Source organism: Vipera ursinii (assembly GCF_947247035.1).
Source record: "Vipera ursinii genome assembly, chromosome: 5".
In the NCBI taxonomy this organism is placed as follows: domain Eukaryota; kingdom Metazoa; phylum Chordata; class Lepidosauria; order Squamata; family Viperidae; genus Vipera; species Vipera ursinii.
In genome coordinates, this window is record NC_139518.1 from 53,473,723 (window position 1) to 53,493,869 (window position 20,147).

Below are 20,147 nucleotides of genomic sequence, written 5' to 3' on the forward strand. Positions count from 1 at the left end.
TAGGCAATAGCCAGCCTACCTGGGGAAAAAGGTATTTGAGACCAGTCTCCATCTATGGACATTTTATTTCAGCCTCAAAGCCTTCATAGCAAGGTTTTTGGAAGCTCCTTTGGCTACTGCTTCTTAATGCCTAATGTTACAGTCTATCTGTAACAAATAATGTCTTCTTGTCCACAGTTTGATATGGATGTGAGCATAGATCTGGTTTCTTCTAACAAAAACCAGCTGTTCACCTCAAAATGTGTTCTTTCAAATTTCATTTGGGCAGAAAGCATGAACTCAGGGTCTAGGAAAGTAGAGTAGCTACTGGCATCCATAATCTTCTACAAAAGACTGGAGGCACTGGGCCACAGGGTTAGGCCAATTGCCCTGCTGTTACTGCACCATTTTTTTTCCAGTGGTGGGCAGCATAATTTCTTGGGCTGCTAGATTCCATTATCAGGATGGGGTAGAGTTCTCTAGCTCATGGAGTTAGAGAATTGCAACCTACCATCTCTGGTTGGGCTTTCAGAAATTCCAGAATTTCATACAATTATTGTTATAGACCAAACTAACCTGGGAGATGCATGTTATATGCACAATACAGTCTGATTAATATATGTCCTTTGTCTAATTTCTATTGCACAGTGTCAATTATGTCAACAAGGAGACTAGACTATTGCTGACATTTGTGGAATCCAATCATTTCCAGAGGGTACTTGGTAAGATTCCTAAGCAATTCCACCGAGATTTAATTGTTGGCTGGAATGTCTGGAGGATAATGGCTTTGGGTTGAAATTCCATCTGAACAACATTTTCCTGTCTACCAAGTAAGGACAGCTCCTTGGACTCCTGATGAGTTCCAGAAAGTGGGGTGTTATTTTAGGAACTGAATGTAAGTCATTCAAGAGACCTATTGGATTGGAGCAGCATATAAACCCAGTATACAGAGTACATAAATATATTAGAAAATATATTCTTAAAACTCAGATTTAAATTTTTATAGGAGCAGAATGGGGAGGCATATTTATACTGATTAAGGGATGAAAATAATTAATTATAAAGGTATAAGTTATTATTATAAAACTATACTTTAAATGGCTCAGCCCTCTTTGGGCATAGCCCCACGTTGGTTTAAATCTGACCTTGCCCAATTTTCAAATGTGATTTTCACTAATTCTTCATAAATTGATCTGGCTCTCTGTCTCACAGAAGCTATTCAACTCTCAGTTAAAGATGGTCTGCAGAACTTAATTTACCTCACTCTGTAGTTTATAAGCTTTTTTAGCACACTGCAGCCTCATATCTTCTGACAGCGCTGTATAATCATGAAGCAGTTGTCTATATTCCTGATCACTGACCAAAGACTGAACTTTTCTGGCATGTACTAAATTCAGCATGTCTAATGGTAGGTGGAACTTGGTCTTCTGATTATCAAAATCTTTCCTGTAATTTATCTGAGAAGGAAGTAAAAACAAATGCTATTTTTCAGTCATGACTTAAAAGATAGTCATAGAAAGTAATCTGACAAATTCTTTTGAAATTATTCACTTTACGATTATAATTATAACTACTAACTAGGAAACAGGACAGAAAATAACAATATAATCGCAGGAAACAACTGGCCACTTGAATGTACTGTTATTATTTGCTCCTCAACAAGCTTGGGGTACATTATGAGCACATTACTGAATTCTGTTCCTAAGCATATGAGTATTGTCTTAGAAGTCTTTCTAGTAATTTCAAAAGTGTTCTTTGAAAATGCCTGTATTATATTGGTGAACAAAGCCAACACTAGCCAAAGCATAAAACAACTGAAAGAAATAATACAAAGTCAGAAAATATGGAAAGAGCTTGTCCATAGAATCACCAAGAATCTGACATGACTGAAAGAATATCATCATCGTCGTCGTCGTCATCATCATCACATTGCAAGAAAATTAGAACCACTGTAATGTTTTGTCCTATCCACTTTTCTCCTTTCTTCTTCTTTTGGCATTGCTCCTCAATGTTTCCTCCCTTCCATTTCCATACTTAATAGTGGTGCAGTATTAAGTTATCATTTTTATTTTTTACTCATTGTGTTGGATTTGAGTTCCAAAAGCTTAAGGGAGTTTACATGCAGGTCTCCTTTATTGTATCCTCACAGAAACAAGATCATATGATGCACAATAACTCAGATAGCTTAAGAACCTATTTAGGGAAGACAAGGCTATCACTGGTTTAAATAATAATATTTCAGAGGCATCTTGGCCCTGAATACCAGGTACTGGAAAAAGATGGTGAAAGGAGTTATGGTATTTATGTCTTATCCATGCATTTTTTTCTTTTGTTTTGATAGGCATCTGCTTGGTTGATGAAATAAATAGGATTAGATAAGACTTTAGATAATTCTGTAAAGACTCTTATATTCTTATGCCAATACAGGTGAAAGTCTCATCCATTTATATTATTTTGAATGTGCTGATCCTTACAAATTGAATGTATGCTTATTAAAAATATAGTGATACAAGTTGATTTAGTATACCACTTACATCACTCTGTAGCAAAGCTGCATGCATGAAGTGAGAGGTGTTTATATCTTCCAAGCCATGGGGACCAATCAAATGTCCCTTCATTTTCTCAAATGCCTCCTTGTACTTATACTGAGGAGGAGAAAGAAAACATTAACCTAATGAAAACATGAAAAGTGAAATAAAATAACTACTTTTACATTGCTTTTTGTTGTCTTCTCTGATAGTGAAGACTTTAGATAAAGTCATATGTATCAAATGGCCTTATTCAGGCAAAACCAAATTTGTTTAGAATACATCTGCTCTCCAAGAAAGGGAATGTGGGTTTAGAAATTCAAATTACATTTATTAACCTGTACTTTGTTTAAACAACAGCTGGTGTCTAATTGTTATGTAAGAACTGGTACTAAAGACACAAGGTGTTATATATTCACACCCTTTGCAAATATAGTTACATGTAATCCCATTATAATAGTTCCTCACCCCTGCTCATTTGTTTTATTTGTTGAACTCCATACAATGGCATAAACTCAATATTATTGAGGATTAGATTAAAATCTCTGAGTTAAACTCTTGATATACTTGGAGAAAACATTTAAGAATTACTCTAAATAATAATAAACCACTAAACCATTTTTAAGCAATAAGAGGAACAATAGATGAATAGTTTGACCTAAAAAATATACTAGAATATATTCAGAAGTAAATTCAGTCTGTTATTTGAATTTCCTAGTTTTAAAATAAAAAGCTTCATAATAATATAATAGCTATTGTATTTTTGGAGACTGCAACTGAAAGTAATGAATAGGTTTCATAATGTTTCAGTAGCAATTTCTAATCTATCATATCGTTTACAATACAGACAAAATAAGAGGCAATTTTATATACTATTTTATTCTCTTTTCCAACTGTCCTTAAGAATTTTATTGACAGTGGGGGGAATATTCTTCTTTGTCCTAATACTAACTTTGATATTCAAATCCCAAGATGACTTTTAATATTAAATAAACCCATTTTAAAGAATAGTGATCATTAAAAGTATCTTCCCTTCCCCCTTCCAGTTTGCCAATATAAATTATATAATATACAGTATCAAATATAATGTTTAAAGGTACATTAGGATCCATTTACCTAATTTACCTTATAATTATTTCTTTGCCATTGTTACTAAATCAACTTACATCACTTATAATTTCATTAGAAGCCTTTGCTGTCTGGAAAGGAATGGCATCCAGTTTCAGTCTATAACCACCATGTTGCATTTTATTCCAGGATTCTTTGTAATGGGTCTGTTTGGAAATAGTAAGTAAGACCAACATCCATTTATTGAAGCATGTTCTTCCCTACAAAGAACAATACATTCTATACCTAGAATGCCTAGCCCAAACTTATATAAATTAACTTGTTTCTAATTAAATAGGCTTCTCTATTTAGGTCAGTATTGTAGGTTGTTAGAGTTACAGTTCATATAAGATGCTATGCTGACTTCTGACAGAATCTTGAAATCTGCTTCAGCTGGTGTAATGGATGTCAGAATGAACTTGGGAAACAGGAGGAGGAAGTGGACTATAGCCGAGACAACAGTCAAAGAAGAGCTATCTCAGCGAACAGAAACGAGGGTGAAAGAAATATTTCAGAAGGGACTCTCCCTAGTTCTCTGGAAAGTAAAGGCAATTGAGGGGAGAGGTATTTTTAGATTTGTAAGATTCTGTTACTGTAATCTTATGATAAAGCTAATATTAGTATTCATAGTTTTGATTTCTTGCCTGGACAAACTTGAATAGCTGACAGTTAGACCCACTGATTCAAATTGGAACTATGATTAATCTGAAAAAGGTTAATCTAGATTCAGTCCAATGTGTCTGAAGCAGTCATTTTATTATCTTGTCTAAGGGCAGCAAATCTATTTTGCTTATATCCATTAATGTTTACCTTTAGTATTGGCAATAGCTTCTCTTTTATCTTAATTTGCAGTTATCATAAAAGGTGTCAGTAATAACAGCACTAGCAAGAAGAAATCAACACTTAAAATGCCCCAGATGTAACATATTGCATTCTGAAGCATAAATGGCAGCCAAGCATCATAGAAAATTACATTTGGGCCAACTACCCATTTTTTATTTTTTTATTTTTGCAATGCAAACTGAATCTGGGGCATTTTGAATAAAAGCAATGGTAGCTATCCTCAAGAAGATAGGATATATGTGCTATAAGGAAAAACATAAACTTAACTACAGTTGAATGATTCCTTGCTATTACGTAAGGTTACTACCATGCAAATAACTTGGTTGCAAATTTTGCAACTTCCACCCTTTGATTTAAGGAGACTATGGAAGATTTATTGTCACAATTGAGTACTTGTTATAAGAACACCAAACTTCATCTCAGTTCAGTCTTGGCATCTTGGCATCTTCTTTTCAGAAAGCCAAACCAGCCAACAATATGGCAATATTGCCATTATTAAAAATGAAAAGAACATCAAAAAATGCATATGCATAAGCCCGTTCTTGTAAACCCTTATTTACAATCAGACTTATCCTCAAGAAAGAGAGAAAAATACATTTTACATAAATCACAGCTATTAATATAAAGAAAGTCAAGATGTGTCTGAAAAAAACTTACCTCACTGATATTCAAAGCATTTTGCTTAGCTTGAAAGATTTCAGGAAGTTCTGCTATTTGGGTATAATTATGTTTGACATTCTCTCCATGTTCTTTATAAAGCCTCTGCAAAATTCAGAAAATAATTTGTAAGGCACATGTTTTTGTGCATAATATCTCTCCCACCCTCCCCCAAATGAATCCTTATAAAATTAATTCAAGAACTATAGCCAACATAAGAATTCATCTAAGCCTTATTAATTTTCTTGTGACTGTCTTTACTAACTGGAGATTTAAAATGAGTTAATTTAGGTTGTGGTATCTAGAATCTGGAGCACCCTTTGAGGTCAGCTATTTCCAGTTGTGTACTGAAACCTTTTTTGGCAAATCGTGAATTCCTTCCTCGGTATACATCCAAGCCATTGTTTGCTTATCATATACATTGGTAAAGTTTATAAAGTGATGATTCACAACAGCATTAAATGGTTTTTTATTTAAATATTACTATGTTAATTAGCTTCTATCAAAGAATAGCATTCCAGTATCTCAATTCAGTGTGAATGGGGAGAATCGAAATGCTGCTGCCTTGTGCTAGAAATTCCTTTCTAAAACACAGCACTTGCAGGCAACGTGCTCTGGAAGACAGAATTATCTCTTGCTGTTTTCTGAATTTTGAAATCCTTGATGGCAGATTTATTCATTTATAGGTCCTGAATAAGATAATTATTTTAACTCTTGAATATGAATATGATATGGTTCCCAGGCTTATTTATTTATCAATATGCCATCCATATTCTTCTCCTGAGCCAGTGGTGATAACTTAGAAAAATGCCACTTCCCTGTAATGCTTATCTGGTATCTACTGTATTGTTTTTTTCACCATGAGGTAATAATTATTTTCCCAGACTTTAGATCTCGCTGTGCACTTATGTTATATTTAATTTGATTATTTTCTTGTTCTATTTTACATTATATTGGGATTATTTCTAAGTGGAAAGCTGTACTTAAATTTGAAATAAAACAACATAAATCATTTTTCATCTCCTCATGTATTGTCTTTGAGTATATCCATCACAGAATTACCTATTACTATAGAAATAATCAGCTGTAGATTAGAAGTATCTATGTACATGGCTGTATAAGATTGAAGTGATTTGTATTACTAGCATTGATTTATTGTAAAATAAGTGAATTGCTAAAAATTGTTTTGGTAAGAGAAAGAGACATTCATATTTAAAATGTTCCCTAAGGAGAAAAAATATGTATTACAAATATGAAGCTGATATGGTAATCAATTGCAAACACATGCTTAATGTACCAAACTGTATGAGTTAGGATAGGGTTACAAATTTATCTCTCTATATATGAGTGTTCTACTAGGCTTTTTAGAAGAATGGTAGGTTTCCATTAACACAAGTTTCTCTATTCCTGAGAATGAGGTCAATGACATAGAAAACTAGTGCTTCAATCAGGTCATTCAAAGAGGCTACCACTCTTATAATCATAATGTATATACATTACAACTTACATCCACAGCCTGGTTATAACTAATTCTAGCCTGGATCATCTCAGGAGTGTCTTTAATACTGGTAAACTTCAAAGCATATGGGTGCTGACGGTATTTCTTCTGTTGAGAAAAAAAAAAGATCAAAGCAGTGAATTTTGTGCTGCTCTTTCATGCTATTTGAAATAAAAAAAATTGTAGGTTCCTTGAGATTAGAGTGAATGTGTAAACATAATTATTATTCCTCTTTCTTCATGTTTATCACCTAATAACTTTCAGATTAGAATTAGTTTCCATTTAAAACTAATTTTTACTAGTATGATCATACTAGTTTCCACTTAAAATTTAAGGAAAACATTTCATCAAGAGGATTGTGTATAATAAAATGCCCAGAATCCCATGAAAAAACCCTCATGCATTCTCCCTAAGTTTGAAATACAAAGGAGTATTCTATATTGGTAAGCCCTTGAAGTAAAATGGCTATTTGAATATAATACCGCAATGATATTTTTGTGCATTATTTGAAATCTGATGATTTAAGTCATGAATACAAATAATAAACATTGAAGCCAAATCAAAGAGGCATTTCTGATAGCCTATCTTATTGCTTAAGTTACACAAAAAATGAGATATTTAATCATATGTTTTTCCTGTATTTGTATATATATCATTCACTTCGAGGACATTGTATTGTGACATTTACATTAACATTGCAGTGCATCTTTATTGTGCTGTTCCCACAAGTGAAAATAATTGATTCACCAAATTAACTGTTGTAATAAAAATATTTTAAAATATTTTTTTTAAAATGGTAGACGCTTCAAAAGTTAAAAACATCTTATCACTCGTAACTATAAAGATAACAATTACATAAAAGATTCTTAGGGTTGCTAGGGACAAAGACTACTTGAAATCCATGTTTTAGAAAATACATTCCTTCAAATTATAATTACAAGCAAAAGTGAAATATAGTTGGTAAAAATCACAATTTCCAAAGTGCTGCCATTTCAATAGTAAGAATATTAAAGCTGCAAAATAATTATGCCAAGTGCCTGAATATTGCTTACTTAAAACAATATTGTAAAAGCATAAATATCTTATGTGGTTTTGCTGGTCTGGTCAAAGAGCTTCAGTAGCACTAAAACTACACTAGAAAATCTGAGACTAAATGTATTTCTGCTATAAATGACCATGCCTGTCATTGCACCATCTTTAGTGTGACTGCACAAAAGTTCTCTTGAATCCTTAAATCCTCTTAACTTACTTGCTAGGTATGCATATTCAATCATTCACAATATTTGCTGGCGATGTCTTAGAAAGTAGCATTCAGAAGCAACTATAAGCTACATTTTGTTTTTTGTACTGAAAAAAGGGGAGAGCTTGAACAAAAGTTGGTTATTAGAGTCATAAATATACAAGTTAAGCCTTGATGAACTTCATTAATAAAATGCAAGGTGGTGGGTTAGCAATTGTTTGGTTGCTATTATTATTCATGATATTGCTTGTCATCTCCTTTGCTTTTGCAAAGACTATGTGGACTCCCACTGTTTTGTGTTTGGTATCTGGCTTCCTTCTAATTATGACTACAATGCCTTGTTTTGAGAGCCTTTTTCTTTTCTCCCCCTTTCAGTGGAATTATTTTAATTTTATACAGACATTTTACATGCATTATGGGGCAGGTATCGCTGCAGCTGTCACGAAATCTCACCTCACTAATGAGTTCTCCTGCTTTCTGAGCCTGCTTCACATTTAATGACCCAGTGGCGATCCATCCGGCTCCTTTCATCCAGTTCAGATCTGCTCTGTATCGGTTCTGACAAAAGGAAATGAAAATGCTCCATTGTGGCTGCTCACACATTAAAAATGCTACCTAAAGAACTCACACATCAGAACACCAACTGAGCTAAATTAGAGCCTGCTTTTGTTTTATTCACTTCTTTGCAACTGTGGAAAGAAATGTGAAAGGGAGGGTGGTGGATTGAAAAAGAGATCATGAATGTGCTGACAGTGAACCTTTTTGCTATAAGGTTTAAAAGAAAATGCATTGAGGAGGAACGTATTTATTTACTCTGTTTTACTGATTACTAAAAGTTTCTGACAGTCTCAAAATATCAGTCATGAAAATCAGGGTTGGTTCTCCATAGATCTTTTTTTCTATTTTCCTGAAATAAGGCAAATGAGTATGATAAGACTTACTCCAAGTGTGAATTGAGTTACAGCCATAGGAAAGATTTGGGGCAGTAAAGGAAATTAGTGAAGGTGCACACAGGAATGACTTATTTAAATCACTTTTTTTTGTAAAGGCCAGTGCAAATAACCCATGTGTTAATTCTACCCAAAGTTACATGAAAGAGGGAAATGTGAATTCAACAACATCAGACAAATACTCATGCCTCTATAATAGGGGTTCAAACCTACCTATGATTGGTTGCTGAAAATAGGTGGCATAGTTTCTTGCCATTCCAAGATGTCAAATTAGCCCCATTTACATTTACATATACATATACATATACATACATACATACATACATACATACATACATACATACATATATATATATATATATATATATATATATATATATATATATATATATATATATGGAACACAAGATAAGACATCCTACTATTAAATACAGTACATTGTATTTTGCATCATTGATCTGTTCATTATAGTGGCCTACGCTCACCCAAAAATATTAAGTACAGTTTCCATTCATATAGGTGTCAATGAGAAGCATAATATTGGTTTGTAAATATTATTTAACTATGAAAAAGTACTCACTTTCATAATTTGCAATATATACACATTTCCAGATCCATCAGGAATTTACACAAAGTTGTATAAAAAAATCCACACAGGATTCCATAAATGAAGTTGTTTTTGATCCAGGATAAACAGTGTACATTTTACCTAACTTAGAAATTGTGCCACACCAGAACACACTATAACTCCTACCATATTGGAATCACTTATTATATTAAGAGTTATAATTTAGCAAGCTCCTGACCGTTTGATCGAGCCATTGTGTTTATGGTCTTAGTATATAATCAGACTATATACTGATTATATACTGAAAACATAGTTTTTATCAGTAAACCTATAAAAGATTAACCATCTAAAGTTATTCTTTATGATTAGCCACAAATGGCTAAGAGAGTATAAGCTTGTGTAAAAATAATGAACTTTGGGACTTACATCACTCTGCAAGCCATAAGCCTGCTTGGCCCATTCTACCTTCATATCTGTGGGCAAGACTGTATAGCGGTGCACGATTGTCTTATATCCTCTATCAGTGGCCAAGTCCTGAGCTTTCTTGGCATGGACAAGATTTATCATATCCATGGACACATGATATTGATTCTTTACATCTTCAAATGCCTTTTTGTATTCCAGGTCACTCTGCAACTTGGATACATGAAGCATGTGAGCCATTTGTGAGTCTTGGCTCACATCTTGCACTCCAATCAACTTTCCTCTAGTCTTCTCATAATTCTCCTTGTATTTTATCTGTTGAGAAAAATAATAGATTAAGGCAGCAGGGAGAAGGAAATAGTCTACTCATTATTAACTATGGAATCAGATCCAGGTAACCTTCCTTATAAAGGTATGTCCTGCATTCTGTTTCTTCTTGATCACATATCATTTATTGATTAGCAAAATGTTTAAACAAGGATGCAGTCGTTCATTCTAGTTTTAATAATTCTTAAGGGAGCATATTTTCAACTCAATACTCACGTCACTTGCTAGGTCCCTCTTTGCCTTGGCTGCCAGGAATGGTATAGCATCAAGATGAAGTTCAAACCCTTTCTCTTTCTGCTTCTCCCAGCTACTCTTGTACATTTTCTAAAAATATGTTAATACCACAATTATTTTGCTTGCTGTCATGAACCACAGGCATTATAATTGCATCCAATAGCTCCAAAAGGAATCACAATTGTATTGTTTTACCCGTTATTTAAATGCATCTCAAATTCCTATTGTTAATCCAGTTTGTTTGTTTCCCTATTGGCCAAATTAAGAAGATCCTTATTATAGGTGTCAATATGAGCAACACAGGTGTTCTGCAAAAAATTATGGTGGTTTTTCCCAAATGGGATAATCTAAATGCTTTAAATTTCAGCTTCCATTATTCCTGACATAGGTGATGCTGAATAGAGCTATTGGGAATTGTATCCCAAAACAAAAAAGAGACCCTGTCACTCTTAATGAATACTAGACACTAGTTGTCTGACAGGAACTAGCTAACATTGTCTAACAGAGACTCAGAATCCACACTAAATTATAATTCACAAAATTCTTGTGGGATATTGTTGAGCTCTTATTTTATACAAATGTATATTATATATAAATGTATGGATGCCCACAAGGGTTGTGCGCCTTTCTAAAATATTTTGGCAGAAATGTTCCAGAACTTGCACAAGGATAGCAACTCTCTACTATTACTTAAAATGTAAGCTTTCGGGCTTTCTCCATAAACCCCATACAAAATAGCATTCAAAACTCAACATACCTCACTAATATTTGCTGCATTTATTCTGGCCTGTATGAATAGAGGCTCATCTTTGCTAATAGTGTAGTTGTGAAGGAAATCCTCTTTTGCTGATTTGTATGCAATCTGTTCACAAAAGCAGACAAAATCATGTCATCCAGAGGCATAAGGCACAACAAAAAAATATCTTAGTTCTTACAAATATATAAACATGCCTTCTCCAACCTTTAACCCAGTAGTGTTGACATTAACTGACACCTACAGTGGTTCAGGTAGACTTTTTCAGGTAGAACAGACTTTTTCATACCTTAGCATAAAATGTTGGATATTGAACAGGGGTTTTTCTGCCCACAGTCTGTATGCTTTATTACTGAACAAAGGTGATTTCCATACATTTTTCTATAAATTTATACACCAATAGGGAAGGGGAGAAGGGAGAAGGGAGAAGGGAGAAGGGAGAGGAGGGGAAGGGAAGGGAAGAGGAGAGGAGAGGAGAGGAGAGGAAAGGAAAGGAAAGGAAAGGAAAGGAAAGGAAAGGAAAGGAAAGGAAAGGAAAGGAAAGGAAAGGAAAGGAAAGGAAAGGAAAGGAAAGGAAAGGAAAGGAAAGGAAAGGAAAGGAAAGGATAGGGAAAAAAGTCATATGACCTAAAATAGTATATAGTTTAGATTGTAATCCTTTTAAAGAAAGCCAAAGATGGATTTTTTGTCTAGTATTTATAAAGAAGCTATAAATTCATGAAGAAGTCATAATTATTTGTGTATATACTTTGTTTCTCCAAATTCTAGTTTGTAAAGCATTGGATTTGTCAATAATATTATGATAACAATTTGTGTAAGTAGTAGAAGCATTACAGTAGGAGAATGAAACAATTTCTTATTCATGGTGTCATAGTTCCGATTAATGACACAGACCAAAGAACATTCAGGCATTGTTTATTCTAAAAAGTCTATAATAATGAGAACGAAGCATCGGCACACATGGATGGATGCCAGAATCTGAATTCTCCTCCCTTGAACACATCGTACCAAACACAATTCCCTCCCTTAGTTTACATGTCATAAATCACATTCTCCAATTAGTTTAACATGCAAAGCTTCACTTCCTTTCTGTAGCAGGACATTCCTTATCTTATTAAAACTACCGGGTTAGCATTCTCCTCCCCCCAGCTTCATTTGATTCAAAGCAAAACAATCTAAAGGAAAAGGCTGCCTCTTATATTGTCAGAGCAAAAACACCCAATGTTTGCAGCATTGACATATGGTGTGAAAACTTGGTTTGCAGCTGATGCTAGCTTCTGCATATTATACTGTATCAGAATGGGCTGCTTTCCCCTAATATGCTAATATAAAGTAGTACAATATCTCTTTTGTAAATAATGGAAAGATTTCAGAATAATAAAAATAGTATCCCAGAGCAGTTTAGCTTCTTCATTTTCTATTACTTTGCCTATTTTGCCTGCAAGCAAGACTACAAAATAGACCAAGTAATAGAAAATGGAGAAACTAAGTCTTTGGCACTTTAGAATTAGGTAGACAAGCACCTGCCACACAGCATCCCAGACATAACAACTGTTGTTAAGAAAGACAAAATAAGTCTGGATACTGGACCCTGCAGTATCTGGAGGCAGCAGAACAAAAGAAAAAGAACTTGGGAAAAAACCACAAAATACAAAAACCTATAAACAGAAGTCTAAGGACTATGGCAAAATAAAACTAAGATAATAGCAAAGATATTACCAGAAAATGCCTTGGGTGCAACTAGAGCACCACTTGAACACTATCAGCACTGATAAATTCAGCATCAGTCAATTGCAAAAGGCAGCTTTACTTGGAGCATGTTACATCTTGTGATGATACCTTTAACACCCATCAAACACCATCTGCCATCCCAGGTCCTGGGGAAGGACTCAGTAGGTGGATAAAAATGCCAAATCCATCTAAACATCTTGCTAACTATGCAGCCAATGATAATCTATGAAACTTGCAATCTAACTCTCAACAATTCTGTCTAGCAATTGTGGAAGACGGACACGTAACCTTAGCAACAAACAGTAGAGTCTTGCTGAGGACAAATATGCAGAAGTAAAGTTGTTTTTTCTTAGTAGTTTACTACATGGCCTTAATCACCACAATACCCAAAACAATGGTAAAACAACATCTTGATACATTATTTAAGTAAGCCAAACATTAAGTAGCACAGATGAACTACATATGAATCAATGTAAGAAATGAAAAAGGGACGCAGTGGCTCAGTGGGTTAGGACGCTGAGTTTGTCGATCAGAAGGTCGGCAGTTTCGCGGGTCGAATCCCGAGTGTCGCGTAACAGAGTGAGCACCTGTTACTTGTCCCAGCTTCTGCCAACCTAGCAGTTCGAAAGCATGTAAAAATGCAAGTAGAAAAATAGGGACCACTCCGGTGGGAAGGTAACAGCGTTCCGTGTGCCTTTGGCGTCTAGTCATGCCGGCCACATGACCACGGAGACGTCCTCGGACAAGTGCTGGCTCTTTGGCTTTGAAACGGAGATGAGCACCGGCCCCTAGAGTCGGAAACAACTAGCATGCATGTGCAGGGGAACCTTTACCTTTACCTAAGAAATGAAAAATGTTCATTGCTAAATCTTCCTATTTTTCATTGCTGGTATTTGTAAAGACCTAGTTTTCTGGGAAGGTTCTTATGTTGGGAAAGATGGAAAGAAAGAAAAGAGGAGCAGCAGGAGAGAAGTGGATGGACTCAGTTTCAGTGGCAATGCGTACATTGTTGGAAGACCTGAAGGACCAGGTTAGGATCAGATTGTCATGGAGAAAAACTATTGACATGAATAAGAGTTAATACTGACTTGATGACACATAATAAGTCAATCATTCAATTTGTCCTCAGGGATTTTTTAGTTTTTAACAATAACAAATCAATATAGAAAGAAGGTAAAGCAGACTCACATCACTCTGCAGTTCCTGGCTTTTCTTCGCATGTTGGATCTGGGAACTGTCTGCAATGCTTGTGAACCTTAGAGCATCAGCCCTCTGTCGATACTTTTTCTAATAATAATAATAATAATAATAATAATAATAAGAAGAAGAAGAAGAAGAAGAAGAAGAAGAAGAAGAATAAGAAGAAGAAGAAGAATAAGAATAAGAATAATAATAATAATAATAATAATAATAATAAGAAGAAGAAGAAGAAGAAGAAGAAGAAGAAGAAGAAGAAGAAGAAGAAGAAGAAGAAGAAGAAGAAGAAGAAGAAGAAGATGGAAGGGACCTTGGAGGTCATCTAGTCCAACCCTGTGCTCAGGCAGGAAACCCTATACCATTTCAGACAAGTGGCTGGCCAGTCTCTTCTTAAAAACTTCCAGTAAAAATACATTTTAAGATGATTCAGACATTGTCACCAATGTCACCTTCCATTCATTTCCAGTCTAGGTCACGTAGCACTGCAAGGTTTCTTTTTAAAAATATTGCTATCAACTCTGAAGTTAAAGCTGGGTTCTCATTTTCCTGACCTTCGAAGGATGGAAGGCTGAGTCAACCTTGAGCTGACCAGAATCAAACTCCTTGCAATGGAATGCAGAGTTAGGCTGCAATACTGCATTCTAACCACTGTGCCACCACGGCGCTTTTGTAGTTGAGATTTTAATTATAATCATGTTCTTCATTATTTACGTACGTTCATATTTAATTGAAATGGGTATAATTTGAAGTATGCTACTTAAATACATAAACACGTATACTTTCTCACTCCAATTTCTCAATCAAGTGCCACAAGCACTACTATGGATATGGATTTAAGATTTAATATCATAGACATTTACTCCTAACTATAATGAGGCACTGAGATGGCACTGCAAGCTCCACTTACTTGTATCTGTATCATATACAAGTTCAACTGTATTCCCCCCTCCTTGAACACATGTGGGGAATAAAGATGGTATGGGAAGTCAAACGATCAAAGCAGGAAACTTTTTGCCAATATGTGGCAACCTCCACTACTTCTATAAGTCCATCATGACGTTACTTGCAGATAAGCAAAGGATGGAACTTATACTGGCAATAGTAGTTTCAGTATTTTAACAAAATGCTAAATTCTGCAAACCTCTCTGTTTGCAAAAAAAATGTTGCTCTTAATTTAATATAATTCAACTGGTGGTTTGACAGTTGGTCAATCACATGCTTGAAAAACTACAACACTGGGTCATGCCATCAACATACGTACAAGTGCTTTTCCTTTCTATAAGATTTCAGCAGTATAAATACTTGAATAAAATCAGTAAACTGACCTCACTGATGAGTTCTCCTGCTTTTTTTGCTTGTTCAATATTGATACTTTGGTCTGCTATCCAGCCAACTCCCTTCATCCACTGAAGGTCAGTTTTGTACTGAAGCTGAAAGGAAAGGGGAAATAAAATTTCACATGTTTTAAGTAGAGTGGCATTATTAAAATATATTAAATTGGCCAGCTACGTATAACAAGAGTAATTAAGAGACTTCCAGTCCTCCCTTAGACGTGAAAGCAATTTGGGTGATCCTTTTGCTCAGCACAGACAAGACAGCTGTCATGGAGAAATTAGGAGACAGGAACATTATGTATACCATCCTGGAGTGAACAAAATAAAGGCGGGATATAAGTCTAATATTTTTTTTTTAATTCCATTTATATCCCGCCCTTCTCCGAAGACTCAGGGCGGCTTACAAGCTTAGCAGTAGCCTTCATTCTATGTATATGCCTGCTTATTAGGGCTTTCGGGGGCCCCCAAGCGGCATTATTACAAAGTCAGCTTAATTGCCCCCAACAATCTGGGTCCTCATTTTACCTACCTCGGAAGGATGGAAGGCTGAGTCAACCTTGAGCCTGGTGGGATGCGAACCTGCACTAATTGCAGGCAGCTGGTGTTACTTAAGGAGGCATTAGCCCACTGCAGCTGGTGTTACTTAAGGAGGCATTAGCCCACTGCTCCACCAAGGCTATAAATGCAAATAAAGATTTAATTTATAACAACTACGTATATAAATTTATAAAGTTGTATATGCAACTTTATAAATATAAAATTGTATAAAATTTTTATTCACACAAACTGTTGGTACTACAAGAGTTCAGCTCAACAAAATATTCTTCTGTGACAATAAATATATTAATTTAATAATTTTTATTGAATTAAATATATTTTATTTTTACAGTGCATATGTAATTCCATGTGGATTGGTCTGCCGTCTTAACTTGTAGCCTGTGAAATGACAATACCTGGGCTGTACCATCTGAACTATAAAACTCTGGATGATCAATAGATAGCAGACAAAAAGTTAATTTTGACATCTAGTTATTATCTGGATTTTTTGCAACCCAGATTTAATAGACCAAACAATAACCAATAGATTCTAATCTCATAATTATTCTTATAAGCTTTTTTAAACTAATAAAAGAAATGCCTTTTATCCTACCTCACTTTGTAGCCCATGAGCCTTTTTGGCCCACTGTGTCTTTAGGTCTTCTGGAACTGCTGTATATTCATGTATTTTCTTCCTATAGTCAACATCACTAGCCAGAGCCTGGGCTTTCTTTGCATGTTTCAGATTTATCATATCCAGTGGTAAATGGAAATGTGCTTTATTCTTCTCAAAGTCTTTTTTATATGCAATCTGCAGAAATGTCAACATATTGCCTTACCAAAAATTAAAACAGACTGATGAAACACCAAACTTGAATTAAGAGTTACCTTTGCCACACAATAACTAGATTAAAAACAACAACTTTCAGTTCCCTCAAATCTCTGCACAGTTTTGCTTATCTGATTAAGAGTTGAAAGACTAAATTTCTTTGCTAGCATTGTGACATTTTCTTTAAGTTTTATAATGGCTTACAAAATTTTGCTAACACTTAACTGAAGTTAATAATTATTTTCAAAGAATTATTTTTGTTACTACATTTGGAGTAATTCATGCTTTATTCTTTGGCTGCAGAAGTCAGGCAAATGTTGGTTTTCATTTGGAAAAACTTTAACCAGCATATCAAATACAGCTCAGAGTGCCACAAGCATGCCATAACTTTTCTTGGGACTGTGCTGTGACCCCATTTCTTCTAGGGGTCAAGCAAAGACCAAAGAATCAGTACCTGAGATAACTTCAAGAATCAGCATTCTGATTAAGCCCTCATGCCATTATTTAAAAGGGCATAAAATGTAATCCCATTTGTTTTTCAGTTTTTAACCTCTGAGAGAAAAAAATGAAAATTTTATTCTTCTTATGAAAAGGAAAAGATGATCTTCCTTCCTTCTGAGTAGATGTGGATAACAGCAAGTGGTAGTTCAGGATTTCTCTCTTGCAAAACTACATCACTTGATATAATCCAGTGTGCTAAAGAAGAGAAATATCTGGCCTCTGGATGTGCTTGAGGTCCCACTTTTGCATATTTCAACCAAATGAACAGATAATCTCATGCAGATTTAGACTGGCAAAAATTCAATGATTTAATGCATCTTATACCAAAATAATAACCTTAATAACCTATTTTGAATCAAAGTTTCAATACAAGTTTCTTTGAACTAAGATCTGAAACTGGTAATAAGTTACATTACCAGTTATAATAATATAAGGAGATCTTTTATCTTCCCCAAACCAGAAATATTGCACATATGGATTTATTCTAATCTTGAAGAATTTGAATTATACATTTGCTAACTTTGCTTAGCGTTAAACATGATTGACATATCTAGTGATAGAACAAATGTCAATGAAAAGAAATTACACGAGAATAGGAAATGAATCATGTGAGCCTGTGGCATGTTCTAATGTAATAAACATGATTTGATCATTATTGCTATTTTGTCTCCAATCTCTACAGGGTTTAAGCTTTTAATCCCTAACCACCAGGGCTTTTTTTCTCATAGAACGCTCAGAACGGAGTTCCGGCACCTTTTTTGGATGGAACCTTGTAGGGTAGGCAAGGTGGGTTGTATGACATGTGTGAGTTCCGGCACCTTTTTCTTTTACAAAAAAAGCACTGCTAACCACTATTGTCTTGCTTAGATAAAGAAGTCTGATGAGAAGAAATACTGATTTTTACTGTAAGCATGCAACCACTGGGATCTGTATGTCCTAAAGAAATAATAAAAGTGGATATGAAAGGAAATTTACCTCACTATTTATTTTGGCTACTTGCATAGAGTGCAGAAGTCTTGAATCTTTTGTTGATAAAGCTTTTCCTTTCATTTTCTCATAGTCTTCTTTGTATTTAATCTTTATAGAGAAAATAAGCAATTATTATAGAATAATAACACTGTAACCCCTAGATATAAACTTCCTGGCATTTAAAAGTAAGGCTGAATAATTGACAGAGTAACTACCTAATACTGTGATTTTTTTTCTTTAAAAACTCGTTGCACAATGACCTCTTTACCTGAATCCTTACCTGAAAAGAGGAAAGGCAACTATTTTTTTAAAAAAAAATCTCTTCTGATTTTTCAGCTCAGAAGTTCACATTTTGCTTTTTAAGGTACTTTCTAACTGGCTGTACATAACCGGGCATTTTGTGAGAACAGTTGCAAAACCCAAAATATATACCTGAGATTAAAAAGATCTGTGAACATTTATACTTAAAAACAGTACTAAATCTAAATAACTAAATAAATGTCTGAAATACTTTGAAATGAATTAAACATATGTTTTGGTCCATTAAGATTTTGCCCGGAGAACCTTCATGAGCGGCAGTTCGTGTTGAAGATCCGGAGAAAGTCTGATGCGAGCGAACCGGGGAGAAGGAGGCCAGTAATGGCCGACATGAAGATCTGACAGAGGGACGGAGCTAGCACGTAAGCAGCGGGACAACGGTAGAGCGGAGCTGACGGAGAGTGTATCCGAATATTAAATAGGAAGCGCTTGTGAAAGAGGTACTGGTTCGAAGTGGGAGCCTCACGGAGAGGGAATAAGCGGCGATAGAAGTCTTGAGGGAGGCGTTTGGCAAAAACAGCAAGGGAAAGAAAGCCGAAGACTATATGACTGTATTCTAGCTGGAGAAAAGCTACAACAAGTCAAAGTCTGAGCTTTGGAGCCTTAGAGACTGAACTCTGGATTGTCGGGCGTGGAAAGCGATCAGCTTGGTCTAGTCTGGTCTATCCTGGTAAATTTTGAATTTGTGAACTTTTGAAACTTTTGAAATTCTACTCTACTTGTCACGGGCGGCCATTTGATATAGCAATTTAGTAACTGGAGGTTTGTTTAGTGGGACACCTACTGGTCTTTGACAGCAGAGGAAGACGGAAAAGGTGCCAATTTCTGCGCCGGAAACGGGGGGGGGGGAAAAGAAGAAGAACGTGACTTTGATTATATTCATACTATAGAATTTTATTATATAAATTGCTTAGTTGGTAATAAGTATCTGGTGGTAACTGTTTTATATATCTTTTGTCATAGAGTTAAAAGGTTTATATAAGACTCAGGGTATTATACATTGATAAAACGCTGTTAAAATTGGGGAAACATGACAAGTATCTCGGGAGCAACTAAGCCTAGCGCTGGCAAAAAGGCAGCAGCACAGGGACAGGGGATGTCCTCAAGTCCCTCCAATCAGAAATCTATAGAGGATATGCTGCAAAGGGAAAGATCTAACTCGAATTCCTTTAAAGATTTACATGCCCTTTTGCAAAACCTACACGAGGCAATGGCCAAAAATCACGAGGAGATGAAGAGAGAAATAGGCCAAATAAGAAACGACACTGGTGAATTAAAGGGGAAAATCCAAGCGATAGATGATAAATTTGAAGGGATTCAACAGCAATTAGTCAAAAATGAACAAAGACTTCAAGATATGGAAGCTAGAATGGAAAAAGAGGAAAAGAGAGTAGATGATTTAAATGAAACACTCCTTCAGGCTAATAAGGAATTAGAAACAACAGTCATTTTTCTGGAAGCAGAAAAGGCTGCTCATTATCTACGCTTTCAGAACGTTCAAGAAAAAAGAGGGGAAGATCTGTTGGTCATGATGGCAGAACTGATGGCAAAGGCACTCGGTGTAGGGAAGGAGGAAATGCTGGCGGAAATTGATGAAACATACAGGGTCCAAACTAATTATGC

At 35.1% G+C, this 20,147-nt stretch overlaps 1 protein-coding gene across 2 annotated transcripts in view; it reads right to left on the reverse strand.

Moving 5' to 3' along the window:
• Positions 1–20,147, reverse strand: part of NRAP (nebulin related anchoring protein) — a 69,791-nt gene that overhangs the window by 18,765 nt on the left and 30,879 nt on the right. For both annotated transcript variants that reach the window (XM_083363766.1, XM_083363765.1), the window contains 13 exons: positions 18,213–18,314; positions 16,521–16,718; positions 15,362–15,466; positions 14,028–14,126; positions 11,112–11,216; positions 10,337–10,444; positions 9,797–10,108; positions 8,306–8,410; positions 6,622–6,720; positions 5,115–5,219; positions 3,674–3,781; positions 2,514–2,624; positions 1,239–1,436 (listed from right to left, as the gene is read on the reverse strand). In XM_083363766.1, coding sequence (XP_083219892.1) covers positions 1,239–1,436; positions 2,514–2,624; positions 3,674–3,781; positions 5,115–5,219; positions 6,622–6,720; positions 8,306–8,410; positions 9,797–10,108; positions 10,337–10,444; positions 11,112–11,216; positions 14,028–14,126; positions 15,362–15,466; positions 16,521–16,718; positions 18,213–18,314 — 1,755 coding nt within the window. The remainder of the gene's footprint in view (positions 1–1,238; positions 1,437–2,513; positions 2,625–3,673; positions 3,782–5,114; positions 5,220–6,621; positions 6,721–8,305; positions 8,411–9,796; positions 10,109–10,336; positions 10,445–11,111; positions 11,217–14,027; positions 14,127–15,361; positions 15,467–16,520; positions 16,719–18,212; positions 18,315–20,147) is intronic.